The following is a 24,861-nucleotide window of genomic DNA, read 5'->3' as shown; positions in this document are numbered from 1 at the left end:
CCCTATGACCTGGAAAGTACTGACATTCCATATTCGGGCCAGTTTTTTTGCTGACCTCTGGTAAGATGTGTCAGACACAGTGGAACCAGAGTAGATGGATCAATGTTCGTCTTGGCCCCGTCAGTATATTGCTCAAAATTAGCCTGGATGCCAGACTGTTTCTAACATCCCCTGAAGGAAATTTTACCACAGCCATCCATTGGTTAGACACTTAACATTGGTACTTATTACTGTGAAAAAAGGCAGACTGTTCATTTTGGGAAAATGTCTTTGCAGACTTCTGACTTCCCATCTATAGATATGTCAGTACACTTCATAAAAGCTGGCTGCCTATACCCACTAAAATTTGCAAAAATCAATTCTCAGCAACAAGCAAAAGTTGGCAATAGCCTATCTTTGGACTACACTGCCATTGAGCGCACATGTGTGAGAGGAATAGTATGTAGCTAATTGGGGAAAGTGCAATAACTACAAGAGAAAACAGTTGTCAATACTACTTACAGATGCCACAGCTCCTGGCAAAATTCCCACCCCTCTGATTCAATATTTCTGATGGCGTTCCGGCTCAGAGTCCTACAAGGAAAACAAGATAAGGCAATTTCACACACGACATCCGAAAATACATGTTATCTCACATGTAATACAATACTGAAAGAAATAATATAACAGTAAAACTCTGACTATTTGTCAGTGTCAATTCTAAAATGGGTATACTTAAGAAAATACATTTATCAACATGTCGAAGCAATGCTATAAATGTTCTACTAAAGTGTCCTAAATAACCTATAGTCATGTTTTAGTGCCGAGGGCATGCGGGCCAGCAAAGTGAACCAAATTTGGACAGAAATCTGGAGGACTTACAGTTGCTGCAGCTTGGACAGGCCGTACAGCCATCCCTTGGTGATGGAGGTCAGGTTGTTGCCATCCATTTGGCTGTGGAAAGAAGAGGAATGGGGTTACATTAGGAGCCATGCCTGTAGGGCTAAACACTAGTCAATGCATCTACCTGTCAACAGTGGTGCCCTGGGATCTATGGGTCTGAATCATTACCTGGTTACTATACCCCCAAAGTGTCACCTTGCACACACTGCAAAGTAGTTCTTTTGCTCCTAGCTTAATGCGCCACTGCAAATGTGTGAGGTTTCTATCTTCACCAAATGGTGTTGAAATACGAAGCATCAAAGTCTAAAGCAACATATGCAAGTCACACCAACAACAAATGTTCCCATAGCATGCTATCAAAATGTTTTCTTGATCACAAGTATTAATAGTTTAAAACCATCACACGTTTCATATTTCTAATTCTACAGACATGTTTGAGACGTGAATTTGTTCCGATCAACTTACACACAAAACCATTACATGGGAAAACTTCAGACATTCTGGTTTAAAGTCTTAAACCCAAATAAATACCAACGTCTAGTCACTGAAAATTGCAACTTTCCACACAAACTCTCCGGTTTCCCAAAGCCAAAATCAGCCAACCACATCCTGTTTACCATATTCAGCACTGTCGGAAAAATGCCAGTAAGAGGGCCGGAGCACCAATAGGGACTTGTGGTATGCTTTCGCTTGTACTACACATGTACCAATTAAGCCCCTCAAGCTACAATCACAGAACAGGTGGCGTCATAACCGTGACCTTGACGGGTGAGAAAAAGCAGCAAACATGACCTTGTGTTGTCAAACTATCTTAAGAGGCAGCCGACAACAAGGCTTTGATTTCCCCCCATTAGAACGTGGCTAAAGCCTGGACATCTTCAGCTGTACTACAAACCTGTACTACAGATCAGTCCAAAACAGCTATTTTCACTGGAGTCTTCACATTATTTCTTGGAGTCTTGACATTACATTTCGCACAGACTTCAAGCAAGGTTTTGTCTTGCCACAGAGAGAAAACTTTTCACTCCCCAAGCTTGATGTACACATTTGATGACCAGCCTTCAGTACCAACATTCCAAACAGACAAGCTTTCAGCTATGCAACACATGCAGATACAATAGATACAGACCAACCCAAAACACATTATTCCACAAGATTGCTAGTCTTATTACCCAATAAACATTTTCCAGCACCAATTATATGTGACCTTGGATCCCAATAAGGCGCTATCGCCATGATCTGAGTGTTCTTTACTGTCTAATTTGTGCCCGGGCAGCCATTCATCAAGCTCTCGTGGCATTAATGAGTATTTACGCCAAGAGCAGTGCTCCCGGTCTTCACTGCTAAGTACTGTATTAGAGAACCATCTCTCTCCCAGCCAGGCTCAAATTGGTTCACATTTAGTGCAGGACTTGAAATAGGTCAGGCTCCAAAAATAGGGACTCGCACAAAATGTGCCACAGAAAGAATAAACATTCCAATGAACTGCCTGCTCTTATGGCTTGTAGGCTAAGCTGTTCTACTGGTATAATCCCAGTTTAAAAGACTGCAGTGTGCTGTGACTAAAGCATGGGACAGGAGATGGGCTCTAAAGGACTAAAACTGACGATCTCCACTTTCTCATCTCTTTTTCTCAGATCAGTTGCAATGAAGAACTCCCTCATTGGTCTAACAACTGGGGTTACTGGCAGGAAAGGAGCGACATTGTAATTGTAAGAGTTAACATTAGAGACTATGAAATACTTACAGGTGTTGAATGTTGCTGAGCCCCCAGAAGGACCCGTCCATGAGAGTGGAGATGTGGTTCCTCCGTAACCGCAGCACCTGGAGCGACTCCAGTCCGTGGAAGCTCAGACCCTCGATCTTCTTGATACGATTTCTGTTCAGCTCCCTGAAAAAAAAAAAAAAACATGTATCAGTTTTGTGAGAGCTTTGTACATGCACAACAGATTTGTACACCAAAAAATATCATCATATTCATACAAAAAACCATTTAAAATTTTAATATGCTGATTATTAGTTTATGTCCATTATATTCAAGAAAGTATCATTTTTATTTCGTACAACAGGGTGTAAAAACAGACAACAACAGTGCTCTCATCATGTCCTTGTCTATATTATTGTGAAAACTTCGGTGTTTGTTTTTCTGTTGTCACGAAATCTAGAAAAGCACTGAGGAGAATGAATCCAGTGCTGCCGGAGATTGCCGCTTTGCTCCACAATTTTGTTTCCCAAAACATCCCAAAGAAGCTTATTTTTCTTTCCTAAGGGGATTTAACACTCATTTGAGCTGTTTTTCTATTTGGGTATTAAGGGGGTGAAGAAAATTTCAAAGGAACTCGAGCGTGCGGTATCAAGTCATGATCCGCAGCTTATTTTTAATAGCTTGCATAATTGCTATGCAACTGATCCAAACTGAAGTATCCTGCCGACATGTTTTGCATTGTTGTAGATCTTCACACGTCCGATATCTTTGCACCAACAAGCTAGTCAGCCCAGCCCCAGCCAACCAAGTTTCCTGGACGCATTTGTCAGCAAAATATAATCTTCTAAGACTTCCCCTGTTCTGTAGACACAACAACAAAACCGTTGGACTAGACCCCAAACATGGGGCCGTGGGGAGGGCAGGGGACTCAACTTGCACCTGTTTGGTCAGCAGCTACCAAATCGGATCCCATTAATCATGCCCAACTGTGGACATGGCGGGTAATGCTTGTCCCTCCTCTTCTGCCAACCCTGGACCTTTCGAGCCTTGAACCCAAGATCATTTGGCAACTGAGCTCTTCCAAACACACATCTAAGAGGGACAGTACACATCTTTAAGGTCTCAATTTTGTATGTGTCAACTTCAAATCTTCTCCCAATCCTCCCACACTTTCCGAATGCCTGTGTGTATGATACATGCTAACTTCTCTGACCACATTTTTAACTGGTTACCCAGCATGTGCCTCTCCAAATAAGGCAGCTAACAGATTTTCAACACATCTTTTTTTCCTCAGCACAACCCATAATACCCACTCCCAACTGTTGGGTGCCAAACGTATGTTGTTGGCAGGTGCTTGTCCAGATTCATATGAAAATCTGTCAATCTTCGGGGCTTTGTTGACAAGTAGGCTGGCTCCACGGGCTTGGCCACCAGTTTTAGCTATCAGCGCCCTTTATCGTGTTCACTAATTACGATAATTGCTGGGTACAAAAGACTCTGATCCGCCCTAGCCAAACTAGATCTTCCAGTTCATGGGGCCAGGCCTTATCAAATGTCTCCATTTCATCGCACAATTAGGCATATCAGAAGGTATCAAGACAGTAGTAACTCATCCAGCCCACCCCTGGTCAGTGGCATACCAGCTATGGGACCTCAAACGTTTTGGACACATTCTTGGGACACTGGCCACTGCTGCCATATTAGGCGCAACCTCTTTCAGCCCACCCTGCCCAAAAACCCAGGACATGTGAAACAATATTCCAGCTATGTGCGCGGGTTTATGATACGCCAAAAAACTCGTGATGAGCGTTCCCCATTTTTGATACGCAACGGAACACTGCGTGCTGTCTACGGTGACAACGTCCCTTTATTTCCACTGGTACATGACCCTGCTGTAACACCCCGATATTTGTGGAATCTCCTGTTTACTACACCGAGGTATTGCCCCATGTCGAACCATGACAAAGCAGCTCGGATTCAACATACAACAAATAAGTCTAAATGTCAGTACCAAACACGACCATAACATTTTAGAGAAGTTGGCAGAAAGTCTTAGGCGCCTGGAGGCAGAGATTAGCATAGCCAGGATGGCCAAGGCGCACGTTCTCTTTTGGGTGTAAATCTTTCCAAATGCTGGGCCCATGTATACGCGTGACCCGTGTGGGCCCAAGCCCATGCCCTGAGGCACACATCCTGCAGGTGTGCATGTTTTCCTTGTCTTACGAAGAACATTTGCTGCCTTTATCTCTTTTTTTTACCAAAACGTCACACCACATTCTTTCTGTCATGGGCATTAAACTTAAAGAAATGAGTATACTTACAAAGACTTCAGCGACGGGAGTTTGAACATTTTCGGTGGGATTCGGGAGATCCTATTCTTGTTGAGCCGGAGGGTTTCTAAATTTGTCAGGTTGTCGAAGCAGCCTTTTGTCAGACCAGATATCTTGTTGTTGTTAAGATCGCTGTAAAGAAGAAAAAAAAGTTTGTTAGTGGCAATGAAAATTCAACGACTGAGAAGCTAACAATATTGGATAGTAAAGAATGGGCACTGCAAAGCCTAAACACTCCAACTACAAATGCCCAGCCAAAACATAAAGTTCCCATAAGACGCTCCAATTCCCCTCATAAAACAACCTTTAAAGACTTCTGCAGGCTCCCAAAAGACCTTCTGATAAGAATCTGACAGTTTAGACTTCAACAGTCTGACATGAATTGTTGTCCACTTATCTAGAATTCACTCCTGTCATGTCTACCCTGCCATCAACCCACCTACCCAAACACCCTCGGGGCATGTACTGATGGCTAACATGGTGCTAACAAATTGGCTCGAGACTCATATCACATCTTCTCAAGACACTTACAGTGTGTAAAGGGGGAGTCCAGAAGGAAAGGTGCCTGGAAGAATGGACGAGATCTTGTTGTGGCTGAGGTAAAGCTGCCGTAACGATGTGAAGTTGCTCAGAACGCCAGCAGGAAGAGAAGATATCTGGTTGTGTTGTCTGAAAGAAAAAATAGGTGACACAAATGTCAGTTTGATATAACCAACCTCTCTTAATTTCATTAACTTGTAGTAGTTCTACCGTGTTGTAGCACACCTGCACCCTAGATCCTTTGTTGATAGTTCTCTGTTTGGACAGCGTAGGCCAATCCTTGCTTTGAAGAAACAACTTTCAGTTACAAACTCTGCCGACAATACTTGAAGATTATCAGTGACCCTAATACACCAAAAGCTCTCTTGCAAACTACCAAAACATTTAAAATAGAAAGATTTTGTTGAGAGGGCACAACAAACAGATTTCACACAAAAAGCAAAACCTAGTGTAAAACTATTAATACAATCCAACATTTTTGATAACATCAAGCTGTGTAATGGAAAGTAACGTGTAGCTTTTTCTTGGATACATTTACTTAGTTTCATACCCTCACTTTAGTATGGATCATACTTATGTGATGTTCTGTGCCATTAAATATGTCTTTGAATCTCTATCTGGAGAAAAAAGTACCTTGGACAGACGAGGTGCTTTTAAACTAAAAACAACATCCTTGCGAGTGCATTAGGGCTCTTTATCTAGTGATCCAACATTCCCTCGGCTCCCTTTACCCACCTCTCTACCGTAAGACAAGCCCACGCGGCGAAGCACAATTTACCGATACTTCAAAGGTACGTCCGTAGCGTGGGGAGACTTCTAGGCTCCAGCAAAGAGTCCGGGGTCAGAAATCTAGTGTATCTACTGCCATGGCCATTTTGACAGTCAGTCAATAAAACACCCTGGGCCAGGGTGGTCTCTGCACCATCACAAAAAACCTTTCATTCATCTCTACCTAAGAGCTTTGGCCCCTACCCTATAATCTAACCCTGTGCAACATTAAGTGCCATCCTAGCAACAAAGGCAATTTGTTACCTGGTTCAAACATGGATCTTTCCGACAAGAAATAACATACAGGTCTCCCACAAATCAAATATCTACCCATGTTACAAAAATGACTACAGTAAAATATCAATACTTCAGTAAAATGTCACTGGACAGGATTTCCAGACTGCACAGTAAACATTAATAAGATGCTTGAACCTCACACCTTCATAGAAAACAATGGAGTCTAAGCTGGCATACTCTTCACATAAAGAGAGAACATCTGCTGTCATCCCAGCCCTGTTCCCCCTACACAACACAAATAAACTTGGGTCTGCTTGGCAGACTTTCTCAGTTCTGGTTTCCCCAAAATATTTGCCAGCCATCAAAGGAGTCCAAGCCTGAGGTTAATAGCTCACTCACAGGTTGTGGCTAGATTGTTCTGCAGCCAACCGCTGCTGGAGTTCAGGGACTCTACCCCTTACTATATTAGAAGCATCCCCCTAAGCCCAGGGTGGGGCACGAGAGGAAACAAAGGGGAGGTGGGCGCTGTGTATTGATTGTAAACGGTTGACAGCAATAGCACAGGTGGTAGGGGAAGGCGGCCATCTTGAATCTAACAAGGTGAAAGAGCTTCTCCACTTTATGAACGTCACTCGTTTTTCCACAACCGCCCGTTCCTGTTGTATGTCATGTTTAGCGACGGCGGTTAGGCTAAAGAGGTACATATCTTTAAACAGGTCTTCTGTGGTGATATCTTAAAGACTGCATGCTCCTTGGAGGGGAAGGTAACTTGAGGATATGGGTGGTAACCTGAGTGTGGGGTTCTGCACAGGGGTTAGCCCCAAGCCACAACAGGACAAATGAAATAGCCCATTAATAACCAACCCGGTGAGAAGTGCTGAAAACAAAAGAACTAAGTGCCTTACAAGGACCCATGGCCTTTCTATCCCCTATGCACTGACAGGTCATCGCTTCTGAGCCGCCAGCTACAACCCTGCCTTTCCGCACGCCTAAATCCGCCGACTTCTACACGCTGCCTCGCCTCGTGACGGATTCTGTTTCTACTAAATCCTCATTGCGGAAATATCAGATTCCGCACCCAGCTGCTATTTTCACCAAACATCTATACAAACATTTACCAAGGTCGCACAAAGACCGATCTTTCAACAGTTTTCATTCATTTTCGCCTCTAAAACACTAAACTTTGCCGCCAAACACTCCATCTGTTGCAAACAGGGCTACGGTTTATTTTCCAGTAGTCCTGTATTTCTGTAGCAGCCATGTAAAGCTGGACAACAGGGGCCCTGTATGTCCCCTGGCCACATTTCAGGCCAGGACTGTGCCCATGAGAAGTCTGGCTGTGTTTAGCTGGGCACTGTTTACCCTGTATCAGCTTGCCACCCCGTTAATCCCAGGCCAACCTCCACATCAAATTGTCCTGAGCGAAGTAGTTCTGCATGTGTGAGGAAACTGTACTCAGCCTAGCCACCAAGTCCACTACACAATCTTCTTACTTAGTGGTAATCTTCTTAGTAACTAACGTCTGACTTGAGATTTTGCAGTTGAAACAAGCCTGAGAAATCAACTCAATGAGATATGAGCAAAGTTTAAAAACTTGTCAGTGTCCTATTTGAAATACAGTCTGTAATACTCCGTACACATTTTGGATTAAAATACTGATCTGAAGAGATACATAAGATTTACAGAAAGTTGCAGATGTTCCGTTAGCAATCAAGTCAAGATTGACAAGAAGCTGATTGGATAAGCATAGCTGAGTGACACCCATCAACCATTCAAGTGACCCATGCACAGATGGGGGATCAGAGGGTTCCTGGGATGGCATCCCTAGGCACAGCTACACCATTTGATGAGAAACTCACATGTAGGCTCATATGAGAGAGAACTGGTGGACTGGAACAATTTTATGGGCCATGGGAGGAGGAGACCACCTCTTCCTGAGTAGACTACTTTTATGGACTGACCTATTACAAACCTATCATTACCCATCAGTCTAAACAAACTTGCTCATAAAAGAATTTACCCCCTAAATAGAAAGCCCAGCCCTGACAGGGCCTAATTCAATAAACACCTGTCACATACAAGGACCATAAACAACCTTGTCTAGTATCCTGCTTGTTTTGCATGTCACTCAAATGTGTGATGGAAAAGTGCCAAATGCAAATTTGATCAGTCTTGCAGATGGGACATATGTTGGAAACAGACAACTGGTAACTCAGGTAAGCAAATGCTGTTTGAAAACCAGATGGCAAAGGATGACATTAGCAAAACATGCACTAAGTTTATCTATGGTAATTGAAATAGTACATTATAGTGGACTTTGTGAGGGGATCAAATTGTCAGGACTTTATTTTCAACTTACAAAACCATATTGAGAGAGATAACATTTGGAGTTTCAGTGACATTTTTATCAGTGCAAGTTTTTCATTCACATAAACATGGTTTTATGTTTCAATTTCTTTCCATCATAAAGATCATAATCATGCAATTTTGCTAGCAGAGAGGATATCCAAAAGTGTCTGTATGCCAAAGGTTAAAGACCCACTGTAGTACATGTTCAAGTTGAAAAGGGTCCTTATCTTCATGTTCTCAGAGAGGCTGTTCTGTTTCAAGTGTGTCAGCATTGAGCTCTCAAGAGGTCCTGACCATTATTTTCCAGTTGAAGCACCCATGCCACACAATCACTCTCGCACAGGGCAAACGCCAACAGGAACACACAAACAGCTCTCTGTCCGACATTTCCACGCGGACGCGTTATCTTTGTACAAATTCGCAACAACAACGGGAAGCGGCACGTTAAGTTCCCTTGACGGACAAATCCGGCCGTCGCGTTGTTCCTTCCTCCACAACTTGAATCTTTCTTCTGCAGATCTACATCGTTTGTCATGCATATTTCCTGCGTGGGACATAGGCAGGAAGATCTACCCTGCCTTGTGCCATCTGTTTCCCAACTACAACTGTGAACTTGTTCCAAGTTCATACACGTGTCTGTGCTTCCAGAACCATCCAGACACATTCTTGACACAGGGTCACAAAAGCTTGCTGATAATCTAAATAAAGTGTTGTGGTCAACTCAAGAAGCTGCTCTTCATTCTTCGAATCCCTATAAGACCACAACTTCTTTTTTTTCAAGATGTATCGTCAAGGGGGGCACTGGTTTGGTATGCTGTCTGACTCACCCTCAGGTTCACCCCTACATACTACAATGCACAGGAGGATTGGTAGGCATTCTCCAGCATGCAGTCAGGGCTCATCCCTACAAATTGGGAGATGACAACTGCAGCCACAAGCAGCCACCCAGTTTAAATCCTACCCACAGGTAAAAGAAGCCACACTTCTATGAGGAAACGGATCCCTACCAATCCCTTCTCTCTGCAATTAGCCAGTCGGAGGGTCGCCGGTGTCACAGTAGAGGCTCCAGGGGTCAAGGGTAGCAGGGGGTTTTAAGGATATCTCAACGAGCAGAGGGATCAGCTATTTAGTGCCAACTTTGATCAGGAACTTCTACTCTGCCTCATACCAAATGGTACTCCCCTGTGGAGAGCCCTGCAAGGTTTATTCCAAACAAAAGGTCAGGCTTGGAGCCTGTGGAGAAGAGATACTTCAACTTCACTGCACCAGTTATATAATCACAGCACTGCATTTCCATCTCAGGCCTGCTTTTTACCAGAATTACTCAACTGAAAAAAATTAGATAAGTATAATCCATTTGTGCACACGCAGGTAAGTCCTGGTGGACCTAATCACTGTAATATATACAACAGGCAGGAAGTGTCGGAGATCGGATTTACTGGCCTCACCGGACCGGCTTTGGTTATGAACTAGGACTACTGCGGTCCCCCTTGGTACATTAAATGATGCATACAAAGACAGTAATCTACGACTGAATGAGATTTACAACACAGGAGGGGTGACCGTGGCTTCCAAACCCAAAAAGATCGGTCCCAGAGAGAGCTCCACCCCGAGTGCAACAGGCATTCCAAGGAGGGCTGTCGTAATTCCCCGCTCTTGTCATGTTTGTAGAGTCACAAGTTCAATATCCGAGATGGTACATGAAAGCTCAACTGCTGACTTTCCACGCTCTGATATCCGGCACAAACGTCTGCCTTGAAGAATTGATGGTCACCATTTGACTTCAGTTAAGAGTGACATCTTACTGCAAGCACCTCCAGAAAAAACAAAGGCGCTACAGTACCATTCTAACTCCCTGACTGAGTACTATCAAATGTCTTTGCTTGACTCTATGCAGTTGTTATCTACTTCACACAGTCAAGTCCCCTTTTGCATGTAAAAAAAATATCCAAATTCTTAGCTAGAGCCATAGGATCAAGATGTGCTGGATGATTGATGGCCCTAGTTTTTGCAGGTGGTCAGCACCAAGCCCCCCTAGCTACTACTCCCTGCTGAGCTGTGCTGGAATGTCAGAGAGCATCACTACAGTGGACTATCCTGAGGGGATTCAGCTATGAAGTGGTGCATAAAAGGTGAATTTATCACATGCCACTGGGCATCAAGGCTGGACAGCTACTGTTTGGACTGTCTTGCTGGTATATTGCGTGAACAAAAATGTATGGTTTTATAGCTGCAAGTAACTAGTACATCTGGAAAAACTATACCAGCTGATTATTTGCGAAAAATGATACAAACCCCTTGCCGCTAAATAAATCATTAAGGCATATAAAGATATATAAAGTGTAGTTTAAATTAGCCTAGAGTTAAATAATGTATGTAATACTCACAGACTAAGAACGGTGAGGTTTGGGGAAAAGGCGCCGACATTCAGGAATTCCGTCAGATGATTGTGGTCAATTTTCCTGTAAAAAAAAAGGCACATTCAGTATCAGTATCATTACCACATTCAAAATCTTCTCAACTCTGTTATATCTTATAGATAACTTTCATCACTGTTCCTCTATAGCCAGACAAGTACTTTCTGGTGATCGATGACTTTGCCCTCCTGCTTCATAACTCATCTTTAGAATATGTGGAAACGTAAGGTCAAAAGCTATGAAAATTTAATGGCAATGCCAAGGGCTGTGAAATATTCGTGAAGGCAGGTTTTGTTCGAGAGGAGACACAATGTCAGAAGGTAACATTGACTGATATCAATGCATAAATGAAAAGGCATACACTTTAAGATCGTTTCCTGGTATATGTTCACATAACCAGTCATGACAACTACATACAAGATAACATTGATATATACGACATCACAAAAAGTAGCTACATATCCTAGGACAGATTAGAAATAACCATGCTACCCTGTTCTGTAATCTTCACATAAGCATGTACTGTTAGCCATAAAAAGGTGGGATTAGGAAACAGGATAGCAAAGATCCCGGCAAATGTTTTTCCTGTCCTTCAGAATCCAGTGGTTTGAAGGAATAGGAGGATTTCGCTGACCACAGGCAATTCCCCAAATACCCTGAAGTGCGACTGTGGAAATTAGTGGTCATTTGGCCACCTGTTTCCTGGCCCCGGTGCCAGGCACCCTGACGCCTGTAGGATACCCACAATATTGGAAACTTGTCCAAATGGCTGACATCGCGCAATTCTTCCTAAATTACCCTCGGCAAAATTGGACGATTTAGAATGTGGTTCAGATAGCCAATCGATAGCCGGGCAGTCCAATCCTCGACTTGACCACTCGGTGTGACCTCGGCTGGACAGCCAAGGAGGACGTGAAATATAGCCTGGAAAAAAGCTTTCAGTCCCCGCTTTACAAAGCTCCGGGGCACTCTATCCTGGTGCGGCCATAAGCCTATATCAGTATGTATTACCCCCGTGATTGGGATATGATTGCCTTACAGAGGAGCCCACTCTTGGCCAGACTCCCCGTCCATACATACCAAGTAATGGGGAAGACATCAGGGAGTCATTAAATGATCCCGGCGTCCAATAATCAGGAAATAAAAGATGTGCAGCCATGCTGGCATCAGAATCTACTAGACCTAGCGAGCGAATCAAGGCCTCGAACAGCTTTCTCTGCAAATAGCAGCTTCTCAGACTAAATTTTCTTCAGCACTGGCCTTGGATAAAAATCTTCTTTTTTTTAAAATGCAAAATCCGATAAAAGGAATAGAAGAAACATATTACTATGAAACTGTAAATTTTACTTTTTTATTGCTGTCATTCCGAACCACTCCAAAAAAACAAACATGTGAATTTTGTCTATTGAAATTCAAACAGCCCATTTCGGGCGTATACAATAAATGCACAATAACGATCACACACTATCATAATACAAACCAATATTAATATTGGTTATAAAGGAGCTTACACCTGGATTAAATGCCCCTTATCTTCCCACCAAGGGCTTGTCAGAGGATCATTTCGCAACCCTTCTTCTGACCCCTGACCTATCCTCAAATGCAAGCCATTCTGTCGCTCACCCCAATCACACGGCTGGCGTGCTCGCCTTACGAACGGGGAGCGGTGGTGGTAAATCGGGAACCCAATCCATAAATTGCGATGTCACCCCTGGGTCCACCTAATGACCCACCATCGCAAGGCAAATACTTCCGAAAACGGAAAGAATATGGACCTTACAGTTAAAAAACGTTCTGAGTCGCGTGAAGCGTGATAGGGACATAGGGTCAGAGGAGAGGGCTGAAAGGATCATAGTGCTTGCAATTCCTCTTTCCGCAAGCCATAATGCAAACAACACACGGACTAGACTCCATTTTCGGATACGCTAACAGCTTATCGTGATGTTATTTGGTCCTGCCTTAATATTGGAAGGGATGAAAAAAAAAGAAAATCCAAGGTATTTTCGGTACCCCTTTTTCCCTCCTACACTTGGACTAGCCCACTGCACCCTGAACTTAACAAAACGCAATAACATCTGTCATTTTCTTTTACGATGTAACAGAAACCTTGTATGCATTTGATGAATAACCTGCTCGCATCACGGATCAATCAAACGCACAACGGTGGATACAATAGTAGGTATGAAAGTAATGATGAAAGTGAGCTACTTACAATTCCCTCAGTCCCTTGAGATCGCGAAACACACTGGCATTTAGTATTCTCAACTGGTTATTGCTCAGATCTCTGTGAAATGGGAAGAAAGGAAGAGAGGGAAAAAAACAGGTCAGCCATGATGGATTGCTCCGGGATGGGAATCTCACATAAATTAGCATTTCTTCCCTAGCGTGTCGTAAAAAGGTAATGCCTCAGGGGTAATAAAGGCCCATGACTGATGAGGGGACAGCTGACAATGATAGATATCGTACCCGGTAAAACCCCACCCTTTTCCACCTTCCAGCATATTGAGTGAACAACCAACTCAATGTCAAATAGGTTACACTGTACATGTCGCTTTATACCATACATCAATCTACAGACGTTACATGCTGGTAATCAACATGGTATATTTCACACATCTACTCAAATTGCTAACAAATTTCATAAAGATATAACAACAATACATAAAGAATATATTCTGTAAATATAGACAAATAACATAACATTGCTATTATGGTATGAATTATTCATTTTGCCTGAGTACTGTGCAAGGTTTGGCAGCTCCATGTTTCATCACCCCCTTTATTCACCCGAAAATAAAACTTGGACAGGCCCACAGAACCTAGTTTGCACCATACTACTTATCCTTATCTTGGTAAGAACACAGGGATTAACAGACAGAAGCAAGGGGAACCATTTAATAAAGATAGAAGACTGTTGTTATAATCAAGATCTTCGCACATATTGTACGCTTTGTTTCGTGTGGCTGCTGGTTTACCGCACTTTATCTCCAGTCGATCTGATAGTCTGACCCCCCAACTTCGAGCAGTAAGTATTTGCGGCAACATGCCGCGATTGTTTGGTAGCTTAGGCAAACTGTGGGAAGTCGCAAAATAGGTTCCTTTGCAACGCATACCTCAGTGCGTATGGGCCAAATCAGGCGTATTTACTGTGGACCGCTTGGGGCAGTATCACCGTGTTCAAATAGACAGAGAGGCAAAGGTAAACTTGTTCTGGGCAATACACACCTGTTTCTTGAGAAAGCAGGTAACACTACCTGGCCACAATGCCAGGAACACAACCCTTTTGACAGAGGAAGACCACATGTTTTTCGTCTTCACCTATCATAAACAACACACTGACACCCTCAGTCAATGCCAGGCAATGTGAACGTGACACCTCCAGTGAACACAAGGCTTAGGTGAAGTGTATATTGTCGGCTGGTGCGAGTCACCAGAAAGTTGCCAACGTGCCCCGACTACCTGCCCGCGAAGAAAAGCTGCTTTGTGAACGTGTTACAAATGAAAGAAGGAATGGCAATACAAGGCCCTTCTTATCTGGCTCCTTTGTCCCACCAATTAGAATTGGGCAAGTCTACAAGCAGGGCCTTGACAGTGTTCAAACAAGCCTGCTTCCATACCACCTGACCAAACAGCCACTATAGCCTATTCACAGATAACACGTGCTGGGTGACTGCATTCTGCGCGGGTGCTAGCCAAAGTCAAGTCGCAACAAGACAACCAATGGTATTTCCCTTCTGCCCATGCGATTCGTGGCAACAGGGGAAGCTTCAATGAAAACAAACTGGTCAGATTTATTCCCCTCACTTGACATCCACTTCAGCACACCTGCTTGGAGGCTGTTGATGGTACTTTAGGGTTTTTTACGGCCCGCAGGGGTGACGGAAAACCCTCACCTGGCCGTGGTGGGCAGGTGTCTCTCGTCAAGTGTTTGGGGATGCCTAAACCCCTCCCCGGTTTCCCTGACTTCCGCACAACCAAGACAGATGGGGTATCACTAAACTGACGACCAACACGAACTTTGCGACCCACCGAAATCACCATGGTACTCTTACCATTTGACTTCAGAAAGAGCTGGAAATTTGGGAAATATGATATTAACGGCATTACCGCCGCCCGTAACCGGCTTATCACGTCCCACGTCAGCGTAATTGCATTAGGAGGTCTCACAAATCATTTCGTCAATTTTCACTCGCGATCCCGTTAAGATGGACCCAGCGGTTGCAAACTCGATTACGCTTCTTGTTTCTTGATAAAAATTTGATGAGCTCCGCGATGATGCCAACAATTTGGTGTCTTATCCCGCTCATCGCCAATTCTACAAGATTACATATTACACAGATTTGCCTTCACAAACTTATTAGTGGTAATGTTATCTATGGGTCGGATCCCTGATCATTTTTATGCACAGCACACCTCTCTCTATTACTCACCTCTAGTATAGCAGGGTCCCTAATACAGAGTGCCTATGCAGAGACTGTAGCCCAAACAGTATAAACTGCTTCATTAGCATTGCACTGCACATTGTGTATGAAAACAGTTGTGCCCCGGATCAACTCTAAAAGCATTTCATTGATGAGATCTGACAAAACTTCCCAGAAAAATCATTGAAAATACTTGGATCACTGTGACGGTTCTCGGAATGTTGGCATCTGTTAGGGTATCTCTTTTGTATTCTGGGTTCGTGGAGGCAAACATTGGTAGGCTATAGGTCTATACTCTACTTCATTCAAAGGCCAACCATGCAAACTGATATTCATTATCCAGGGCTCATGAAAACAAGGCAGGGAGAGTTGGAGGAATTCCTAATAGGGTCAAATCATTGTTATGCGAGTGTAGTATAAATTGTTATACACACAGGGTCATTTAGTCCCAGTAGCACTACTCCGTAAGCTTTGTTGGTTAAAAATGCGTGAGCGACATACATGTATACGAGAGATTTCTCAACAACACTTTCCTTTAACTTCTCTGACAAAATTGCATTACATCTGTTTAAGAATTTTGCAGTCAATTCACATTGGTGCATGCAACATGAACCACTGTATGCAAGCCTTCTCAACAACTTATACATATTTACATTCCTGTCAAATTAATTATCACCTTTGCCAATTATCTACCACAAACGTTTTGCATACAAATGCATTCCTGTATTGACAGTCAACGAGGTAATTAACAAGCAAGCTGGTGGCAAACCTTCAGCAATACATAATGAAACACAGAATTATTGCTTTTCCTTGCCAAAAATTACACCCTTTGACACAGGTGCACACCATGGTATTGTCACTGGTGTTCTGTAATAAGCAGCTTTTTATGTGATTTACAGGTTGGTGGTATTTGTCGGCTCAACAGCTGCAAAGGATGTTTTTATTCTTTGAAGTCTTCACACAATACCGTGGTATCTGATCGACAAATTCCACAAATGTGAATGTACTATAGAAACATCTATTTTGGGTCTTACATTCAAGTGGCCGTTGTAGAATTGCGGAAATGCGGGTTCTAGAATTTATCTCACTTGCAAGATAATCTTGTGATTCTGCAACGTTTCCCAAATGACGTCAGCGAGAATACCTGGCAGATGACAGAAACATTATGGCATTAAAGCGAGCCGTTTTCTCGCTTTTCCAGACACAAAGGATTCAATTGCGTCCGATACACCCACATGCCGGATTTGTACCTGCTATTTAGGAGTCTTTCTCCACACTCAGACATGCCGGGCCTGTGCCAAAACGGCTGACTCTTGTCCCCCGATAAATTGAAAATGCTTTCAAGTGTATCCATACAGCACTGCACTTGACTTCCTTTAAGAAATGGCTCAGTGTAATACTCACTGCCAAGGAAAGCAGAACTTAAGCAGTGACTACCTTTCACAGTTATATGAAGCAGATAACAGTATAAATCGATCAGTAGCAGGAAAAAATACTTCAAAGGCTGCGGGATACCCGCTCAGAATGTTAATGACAGTGCAAGAACTTCTTTGCATACAAAATTAGCAATGCTGCATTGAAGGTGGATAAAAGACTGCCAATCCATTACTAGAATAGAGGACAAAACAGATTCAAACTTTCATAAATTCAAAGTGTACACAGTTACTGTTGGGGACTTCCTAGTCTTGTAGATTATTGCCTTTCAGAGCAGTAAAAAAAAAGGGGGGGTAAATACACATGCTTAGCATCCTGGTGCTAAACCACCAGGACTTTAGATAAAACCTTTTTATGAGTCTCAACAAGTTTTATGGACTGCCAACAAGTTTTATGTAGTAACTTGCAGCAAACTGCAACAGGCAGTGGGTACAACCGTTTTACAACATAAACTTGCTTTCCAAGCATTTCAAATAATGTTTGCTAGCAATAATTTCATCCATGAATATTCACTTTCAATACACAAAAGAACATTTTTATCAAGTATTTGCAAATCAATAGGTAGGCTTAGCACTGAATGGGATGGTCTTTGAAGTACACTTACGAATATTTATTGGCAAATAAAAAACGTCACTTACATGGAAACTTCTGTCTCACACCCCCATTCACATGATAAATCCAATCTTCCACCTCTAGTATTGACTATTTGTTGAGAAAGTTTTTTGTCCAGATGCCACACAATGGGTTACTGTCCAATAATATAATGGACAAACAGGCACAAATACACTGTGTCATGCCAAGCTCACATAATAAAAGAATCCATCAAAGAACAATACATAAAACTACATGCCATGAACTAATGTAAAAATTCAACTAGACTTCATATACTGCAAAATGATACAGTCACAATGACACTATTGTTTGAAGGATAGTCTATTTTGCTCTTGTTGTTAACCATTTAGATATGCCACCAGAGCGAAGGTCACAATGCGACTTGCGTGACTGGCTGGCAGGCCGATCGTTTTAACTGAAATATTCATGCTCCATAGGCAAGAGGCAACACCTCTCACAATGACATCCAAACCTGTAATCTACTTCAATCACTCGCCATATGACAGCACACGCACCAAATATAGCCTGGGGTCCCCTGCTATTATTAATAACGTGAAGCAATTTCTAATACCAGGCATATTTCCAGGAGATAACAGAACTTGATATAGCAAATTGTCAACCGTACGTTGCAATATCGTAAGCCGCACTTTCATTACATTTCGGCAGTGAGTAATCCACCCTCGGCAGAAGTTGGAACTCGGCGGACCCAAGCTGTATGCGCTCCGTGGAGCTGTTTAGGAAGACGGATATACCCTGTAACTGATGTGTCTACACCAGTCATGAGCCACAGTGTAAATGACATTCGGGGCAAATAGTACAGACAACACATTCTGATGGAGCTTGGTTGCAATCTATTTTTGCAGGATTTGACATCTTCAAAAAGTCTTCCATTATTTTGGGGAAAGGTGGTCATCTATTTTCTTAAAATTTGTCATTTCTTCCAGAAGAAGACTTACTTTCCAATCAATAATCTACAGACTTTCCTTCGAGAACAGTAGATATTTGGAGGGTTGCAAAAGGGATGGTCAGAACAATATTACTAAGAGTTACTGCAAGTCCAATGGCAACTCATGAGGTTGTAATTTCCAACTCAGCCACTTTGTCAGGAGTGAAATATTCTCCACCACTGAAAGAGAAGCTGCAGCTCCTAATCCTGGACCAGATGTGGGCAGCAAGTCGCCCAGGTCACGGACCTGTCTCTGCGCAAGAAATTAAACACTTGCCAGTTGGTAAGCAGCCAAGTGTGAGATGTCTGTTCAGGAGAAACCCTCCTTATCAAGGTCTGACACCTCTTCCTGATAACCAGCAAAAAGTCTAGACCCTGAAATGTAATGTGAATACCAGTTTACAGCTCAAAGCTAAGGACAACGAACAACTAAGCTTCTTCCTTGAACATGCTATTCTAAAGATCAAGAGTTTTTGCCTCCAGTCACTGCGTAATCTTATCAGTCAGTGTACAAATCAAAGGGACAAGTTGGAACAAATACATGTGCAACAGTGCTTAACATACCACGGCTATATATAAGGAAACCGCAATCTGCCAAATTTGCCTGCGCCCGGTTTGTACCTCCCTGTTTTGCGAAGAAGAAACAGTTGATTCATACCAATTCCCAAAATGGGTGTTGGCAGATGGTTCCTCCATTTGGACCATTCTCAAAAGGACAGTCATTTCTCCCCACCTAGGAAACTTCTGCATAGTTGCTATTGTGTTTATTGATGTTACCGGTGCTGAGAGGAAACATGTGAGAGAGCATCAGTGCGGAGGTGATGGCAAATGGGTCTCCGAGATTGGAAAACAGGCCCTCCACATTTGCCGAAATGGGAGGTGAATACCCAGTAGACTCCAGTAGCAGCAACATGTAAACTTCTGGGCTGGCTAGGGGATGGTTTTCTGAAGGCAGTCGCCTTGTAAGAATGTTAACCCTGACCCCTATTCAAGTCCCCCACCGCCAGGGTCCCAGGTAAAACCTGGGCTCCAGACACAAACGGCCAAACACCAGATATTGATACAGACCACAGGAGTTATGCTTGAGGAGACCAGGATCTCGACCAACGTCTTCCTTTTTGTGACCAACACGTCGCGCTGACAAACCTTCCTACCAGCATGATGAATGGAAATTAAATTTAGGAAGTTTCTGTTGACCTTACTGCGGGTCCCATTTAGCCCCGCAAACATGGCGAGCAAACACGGCCACGGATTCCGTGCTCTAAGCCTATCTCTACACACGCGAAAGTTGGCGTGGGGATGCAGACTCATACCCGGGGTGCAAAAACTGCTGGTGAAACGACACAAACAAATATTTGAAGATGGCTCCGATCAGCGAAGTCAGCCTTTGATATTTGCACTGCCTTGCTAGAAGTCCTGAGAGGTCATAGCGATGGTAAGCTGACGTTTCTAGCCCGTCCTCCTTTCCACCATCTGCTGGGAACATGAAAGAATGTGCCAGGGCCAGAAGTCGTAATTCAGAAGTTTCTGGGCATTCAGTGAAGTCTCTGAAGTTGGCCTTTCTTTTGTGCCAATCTTGGCCCCATCCAGCCAGCTTCACAAAGCAGGGGAAACTTGGTAAAGGGATCAGGTTTCTCCTCTAATTAAATGCCACTGAAACAACTAATCCTCCTACAATTGCACATCACTGAGGGCACTACAAAGTGAAGGCTTTCCTTGACCAGGAGTGACTTCATTTTCTGACACTAAGACCCCGTTCACACTCAAAAAAATGAAGCGGCTTCAACGTCGAAGCCGCTTCAACGGGCAAGCCGCTTCAAAAAAATTACGTTCACACTCATTTCAGACAATCCGATTAATCGCACACAATTCCGTACCTGGACTTCAGGTACTTTTTTACAACATTGTTTGTAGGTTTTCTCAAACCCACTCTTAATAGTCTTATATCATGATCCAGAGAGAAAGCTGTTCAAAGATATTGTGATTTTGTTGATGTTTGTGATTTTGTTTTAGATTGCTGTGTTTCCTCTCTCTTCGCGTGATAAAAAAAGCTTTGTTTGCTTCCCATTCCACTTGCCTTGACCCTACAGCGATTTTTTTTTCTTTCCAGACGTTATCATTGGGCACAAAAATCAGTAACGTGAGCAAACCTGTCAGTGTGGCGTGTGTTCCTGCTCCCGATACCTGGATATATAACCTCCAATAGGGGGCAAATCGGAAATTTGCATAGAATCTATCCCGCGTTGCGTTCACACTCGCGATTTCAGCCAAGCGGCTTGTTCACAAGTGTCTCAAACTACCTCCCAGGGATGGATTGCAAACGAGCCGGATCGGTGAAAATCCAAGCCGCTTGGAGCGTTCACACTCAAGAAAACGATCCGGATCAAGCGGCTTCGACGTTGAAGCCGCTTCATTTTTTTGAGTGTGAACGGGGTCTAACAGTTTCAAAAGTGCTAAACATCAATATGCAAAGCCAATACAGTTCATACTACACTCAACTACTAACTAGAAGACTTTTTACCATTTTTCTTACCTCATTGCACAAAACAGCTGTAATTTGTGTACAAAATCTGTAACATACAGAAAGCTAGAAGAACATTTGGTCACTCTATTGCATAAGCATATGCATAAGAACAGCCCCATTGACATGTAAAATGCTTGCTAGAATCTTGGAACAGAAGGCATTGTCAAGCATCTGATTTTCATGCAAATGCCAAAGACCACCACAATTGTTTACATTATCACTTGGGAAATGGGCAATTTCCTTTCACAAAATCAAGTTCTCTTCTATGTGGATGTAAACCAACCACATACACGAGCGATAAAACTACTGCCTTTCTCGGCAAGATCAGATAACTGTATCAAAAGCAAACACCAGTCATAATAAAACTAACAAGCGTATGCCAAGATACAAGATTTGAGAACAGACATATGCAGTTCCTGGATAATAGAATGGACAATAATACCACTGGGGAATTACCACAGATGAATACTGTAATACACACACTGAAGACATCCTTTCTATACAATTCTATAATCAAAGTCATTCCCTAGAAACAAGCTGAGATGAGTTTGTGGTTTTGGCTACTTTTTACCAATACTGGCAATAGCTAGCTATTTCGAAGTCAAGACATGGCGCCCATCGCTTTCTTGGAAATAACTGTTGGACTTGGCACTGCCAGAGACCATATACTGTATCTGTTCACATTTCACCAGTATTGGGGCCATAGAACATTGATTATTGTGTTCTTGTGGAGACATTTAAGGACATCTAACACTTGTAAAGGTGACCATTTTACGCTGCGTGAGACAATAGCAATCAATGCGCAACTCGGCTCTAAGTCTAACCACGATAAAATCAATGGAAACATCACGAGATCGGTGACAAATGTCCTACACCTAATTGTCTTCCTCCCGCCTCCAATACAGGAAATTTAATTTACTGCCAATATCATCCACACCTCATTTTCCAGTTTTAATCAGGCCGGCTGTCTTCGACAGATGCGATACCTCCTCCCAACAATCGGACCACTCCTCCCAACACAATCACAAAACGGTATTACATAAACGTCACAGAAAGCAATCGGCGCTGAACGTGGCATTGACATTTACGAGGTTTGATGTATGTTGCGAGGGTAATTACGCAGGATAACAGCATGGTTTTTGCAAGGGGAAATCTTGTATCTTATCATCGATGTCCCCCACAGACCGAAATCGCTATCCACATGACCAGGGAAACATATAGTCTCTGTCTGAAAAGAAAATTGTAATGCGTAGGCAGACAACAAATGACTACACATTTTTATTCCCCAAAACCAATACACACACCAGTCTGAAATAATCTAATAAGTTCCAGGAATATCACTTTGAAGAGTACATAAATTTGCAAAACTGGTAAAATTTACTGTTATGATGCAGAATATGCCATCTGTTTTAACCACGAGCAATTACAATAGCAAATATTACCCTAGCAAATGAGGCAAAATATATTGAATAAGGGAAAATAGAGGTACTTAAAATGACTGAGAATTCATCATCACATTACGAGCATAACAACTCACTGCCCTTGTTACACTACAAAGTATATATCGACCAAGAAAAACATTCCACGAGTACCTGAATTTCTTGCGAGGCAATATTTGTAAAAGGCTTAGCTCTGGCAGTGACGCAGTGAAGTTAAAATGTTTTAGACCCTTAGTCCTTGCCAACGGAGAACAAAGCCCATTCTGTTGCACTTGCAAAGACCAAAAAGTTACACAAACATAAGCCATATCATCCAGAACAGAGAACTTGTACAGAAGGGTATGTTTTACAAAATGTTGAGTGTAAAAACACTAGTCGAGTAACATAACAAAAAACACACCGTTCCTTCCTATTTTCAACACTAAAAAGTGCCATTCTCTTTAACAGCACCAATTACTTCACACCCCATTTACACCTCCCTTCCCCCCTACCAATTCAACAAAGCCAAACGATAAATCCGTCAATAGAAACAAATCATAAAGTCAGCCGGTTAAATTCTGTCATTTTCTCACCAATTACAAACAACTTGCAGACAAGTTTCACTTTTTTTTCCACTCGGAAAAGCCCCATTGGTTTTCAAGTGACAATGGAGTAGCTCCTGTCACAAGTGGCCCTACTTTGTATACAAACGCTTACAAAGTGTCCATAGCTATTTCCTATCTTATCAGATCTGGGGTCGCCTTGGTTCGCTTTACATGCCTAATTAATTGGGACACTACACACCTCAAATAGAGAGCTAGACAAACCTAAACAGGATACATTCCATCTAAATATGGACTGCTTTCAACTGCTTGTGCCTTTCCTTTCCAACAACAAACCCAGAATTGTTGCGTTTACTGGTCCTCTACCCTTGGCTGATCAGAGCTACTCCAAATGTAAATAGATCTGACAAAACTTCAGCACTGCCTATCAAACTTACTCAAACTAGGTCACAGGGAGCATTAAAATTCCCTTTATGAAGCATGTTGGTTGTGTGGAATAGTCTTCTGGCAATACACATGATGTGCATTCATTTGTAAGGCTTCCAGTCAGACATGGTCTCGAATACACATTTCTGAATTTACAAAAGGAACACATTTGCATGCAAATTCAACCCGGCATCCGAATTCTCATACAAATTTGAAATTACCATGCAGAAAAATGTACCTTTCCCTTTGTAAATTACCATGGGGAGGAAGAGATTTTATACATTTCACTCTTTATACCATGCGAGATAGTCTCATGCACCAAGAATACTGAAGGGCTCCACTACATAACACCAAGCCTTCCGGGGATTTCCTAAATTACAAAGTGCATTTGGCGCTGCCTGGGAATATTTTGGATCATTACAACATGACTCTCACTTTACCAGGCATTTTGATCTGCGTGGGATGATTCCTCTCTATGCATACGTGAACACATGAACACATACTGCAGGCAACAATTGCACATCAGTATAGAGAATATAAGAAATATGAGAAAGCCAGACAGTGAGTTGGCAACAATGGTGTATTGATGTGTCTTTTTTTATTTCAACTTCATTGATTCCTTTGTTCTGCGTCCAATGCCGAGCAGGTTTCCAGTAGGCTTTTGTTGCCTTGCATGACAAATGCCTATAGATACTTCTGTGTGTTTGCCACTTCGCTAACAGGGTCATGTACTTTGGAATTGGAGGGATGGAAAAGTCCTGAGAGGAGAGCCCATCCCCCAACCCTACTGCCAAAAGAAGTGTTGACACTTGCATTCCAAGCAAAACTGATGCTTAATCAAATAAAGCTGCATGTTTTCTTAGCACAAAAAGAACAGGGGCAATAGGGGTCGGGCTCAACCGTCACCAAAAGGCCAGAACCACAATGCATGTGGAACAGAATAGCGTGGCGGCGTGGTAAGTTGCAGCTGTGCCTGATGTGACGCTTTACACAACAGCCCAGTCCTCTCAACTTCCATTCTCTGGGCCGGTGTCCCCTTTCCTCTTTGTGACACATAAGGCAACTTCTAATTCTGTACTACTACGGTTTCGTGGGGCAGCATCTCCCCTAAATTTGTGTCCGTGGGATTTGTTCGGGATCACGCAATCTATCAGTTGTGGGGAATTTACGGTAATCCCAGCTATATCCTTTAAACACTGTAGCAGTGAACTACAGATCCGCACAACTGCAGAGTCGCCCAAGTTCAACACCAAATCCCCTTCCAAAGTACAACACAGTGTACCATACAC

At 42.8% G+C, this 24,861-nt stretch overlaps 1 protein-coding gene across 3 annotated transcripts in view; it reads right to left on the bottom strand.

The window, feature by feature from the left end:
- The window catches only part of LOC118415898 (leucine-rich repeats and immunoglobulin-like domains protein 3), a 36,795-nt gene that overhangs the window by 9,506 nt on the left and 2,428 nt on the right, over positions 1-24,861 (bottom strand). For 2 of the 3 annotated variants that reach the window (XM_035820824.1, XM_035820823.1), the window contains exons 3-9: positions 13,441-13,512; positions 11,199-11,273; positions 5,449-5,586; positions 4,909-5,049; positions 2,630-2,773; positions 862-933; positions 502-573 (exon numbers count right to left, since the gene is read on the bottom strand). In XM_035820824.1, the coding sequence (XP_035676717.1) occupies positions 502-573; positions 862-933; positions 2,630-2,773; positions 4,909-5,049; positions 5,449-5,586; positions 11,199-11,273; positions 13,441-13,512 (714 nt within the window). The remainder of the gene's footprint in view (positions 1-501; positions 574-861; positions 934-2,629; positions 2,774-4,908; positions 5,050-5,448; positions 5,587-11,198; positions 11,274-13,440; positions 13,513-24,861) is intronic. The other variant, XM_035820825.1, reaches the window with a different exon arrangement.

This window comes from Branchiostoma floridae, chromosome 5 (assembly GCF_000003815.2).
Source record: "Branchiostoma floridae strain S238N-H82 chromosome 5, Bfl_VNyyK, whole genome shotgun sequence".
Taxonomy (NCBI): domain Eukaryota; kingdom Metazoa; phylum Chordata; class Leptocardii; order Amphioxiformes; family Branchiostomatidae; genus Branchiostoma; species Branchiostoma floridae.
The sequence above is the reverse complement of the archived record's forward strand: the minus strand, read 5'-3'. Positions and strand labels throughout refer to the sequence as shown.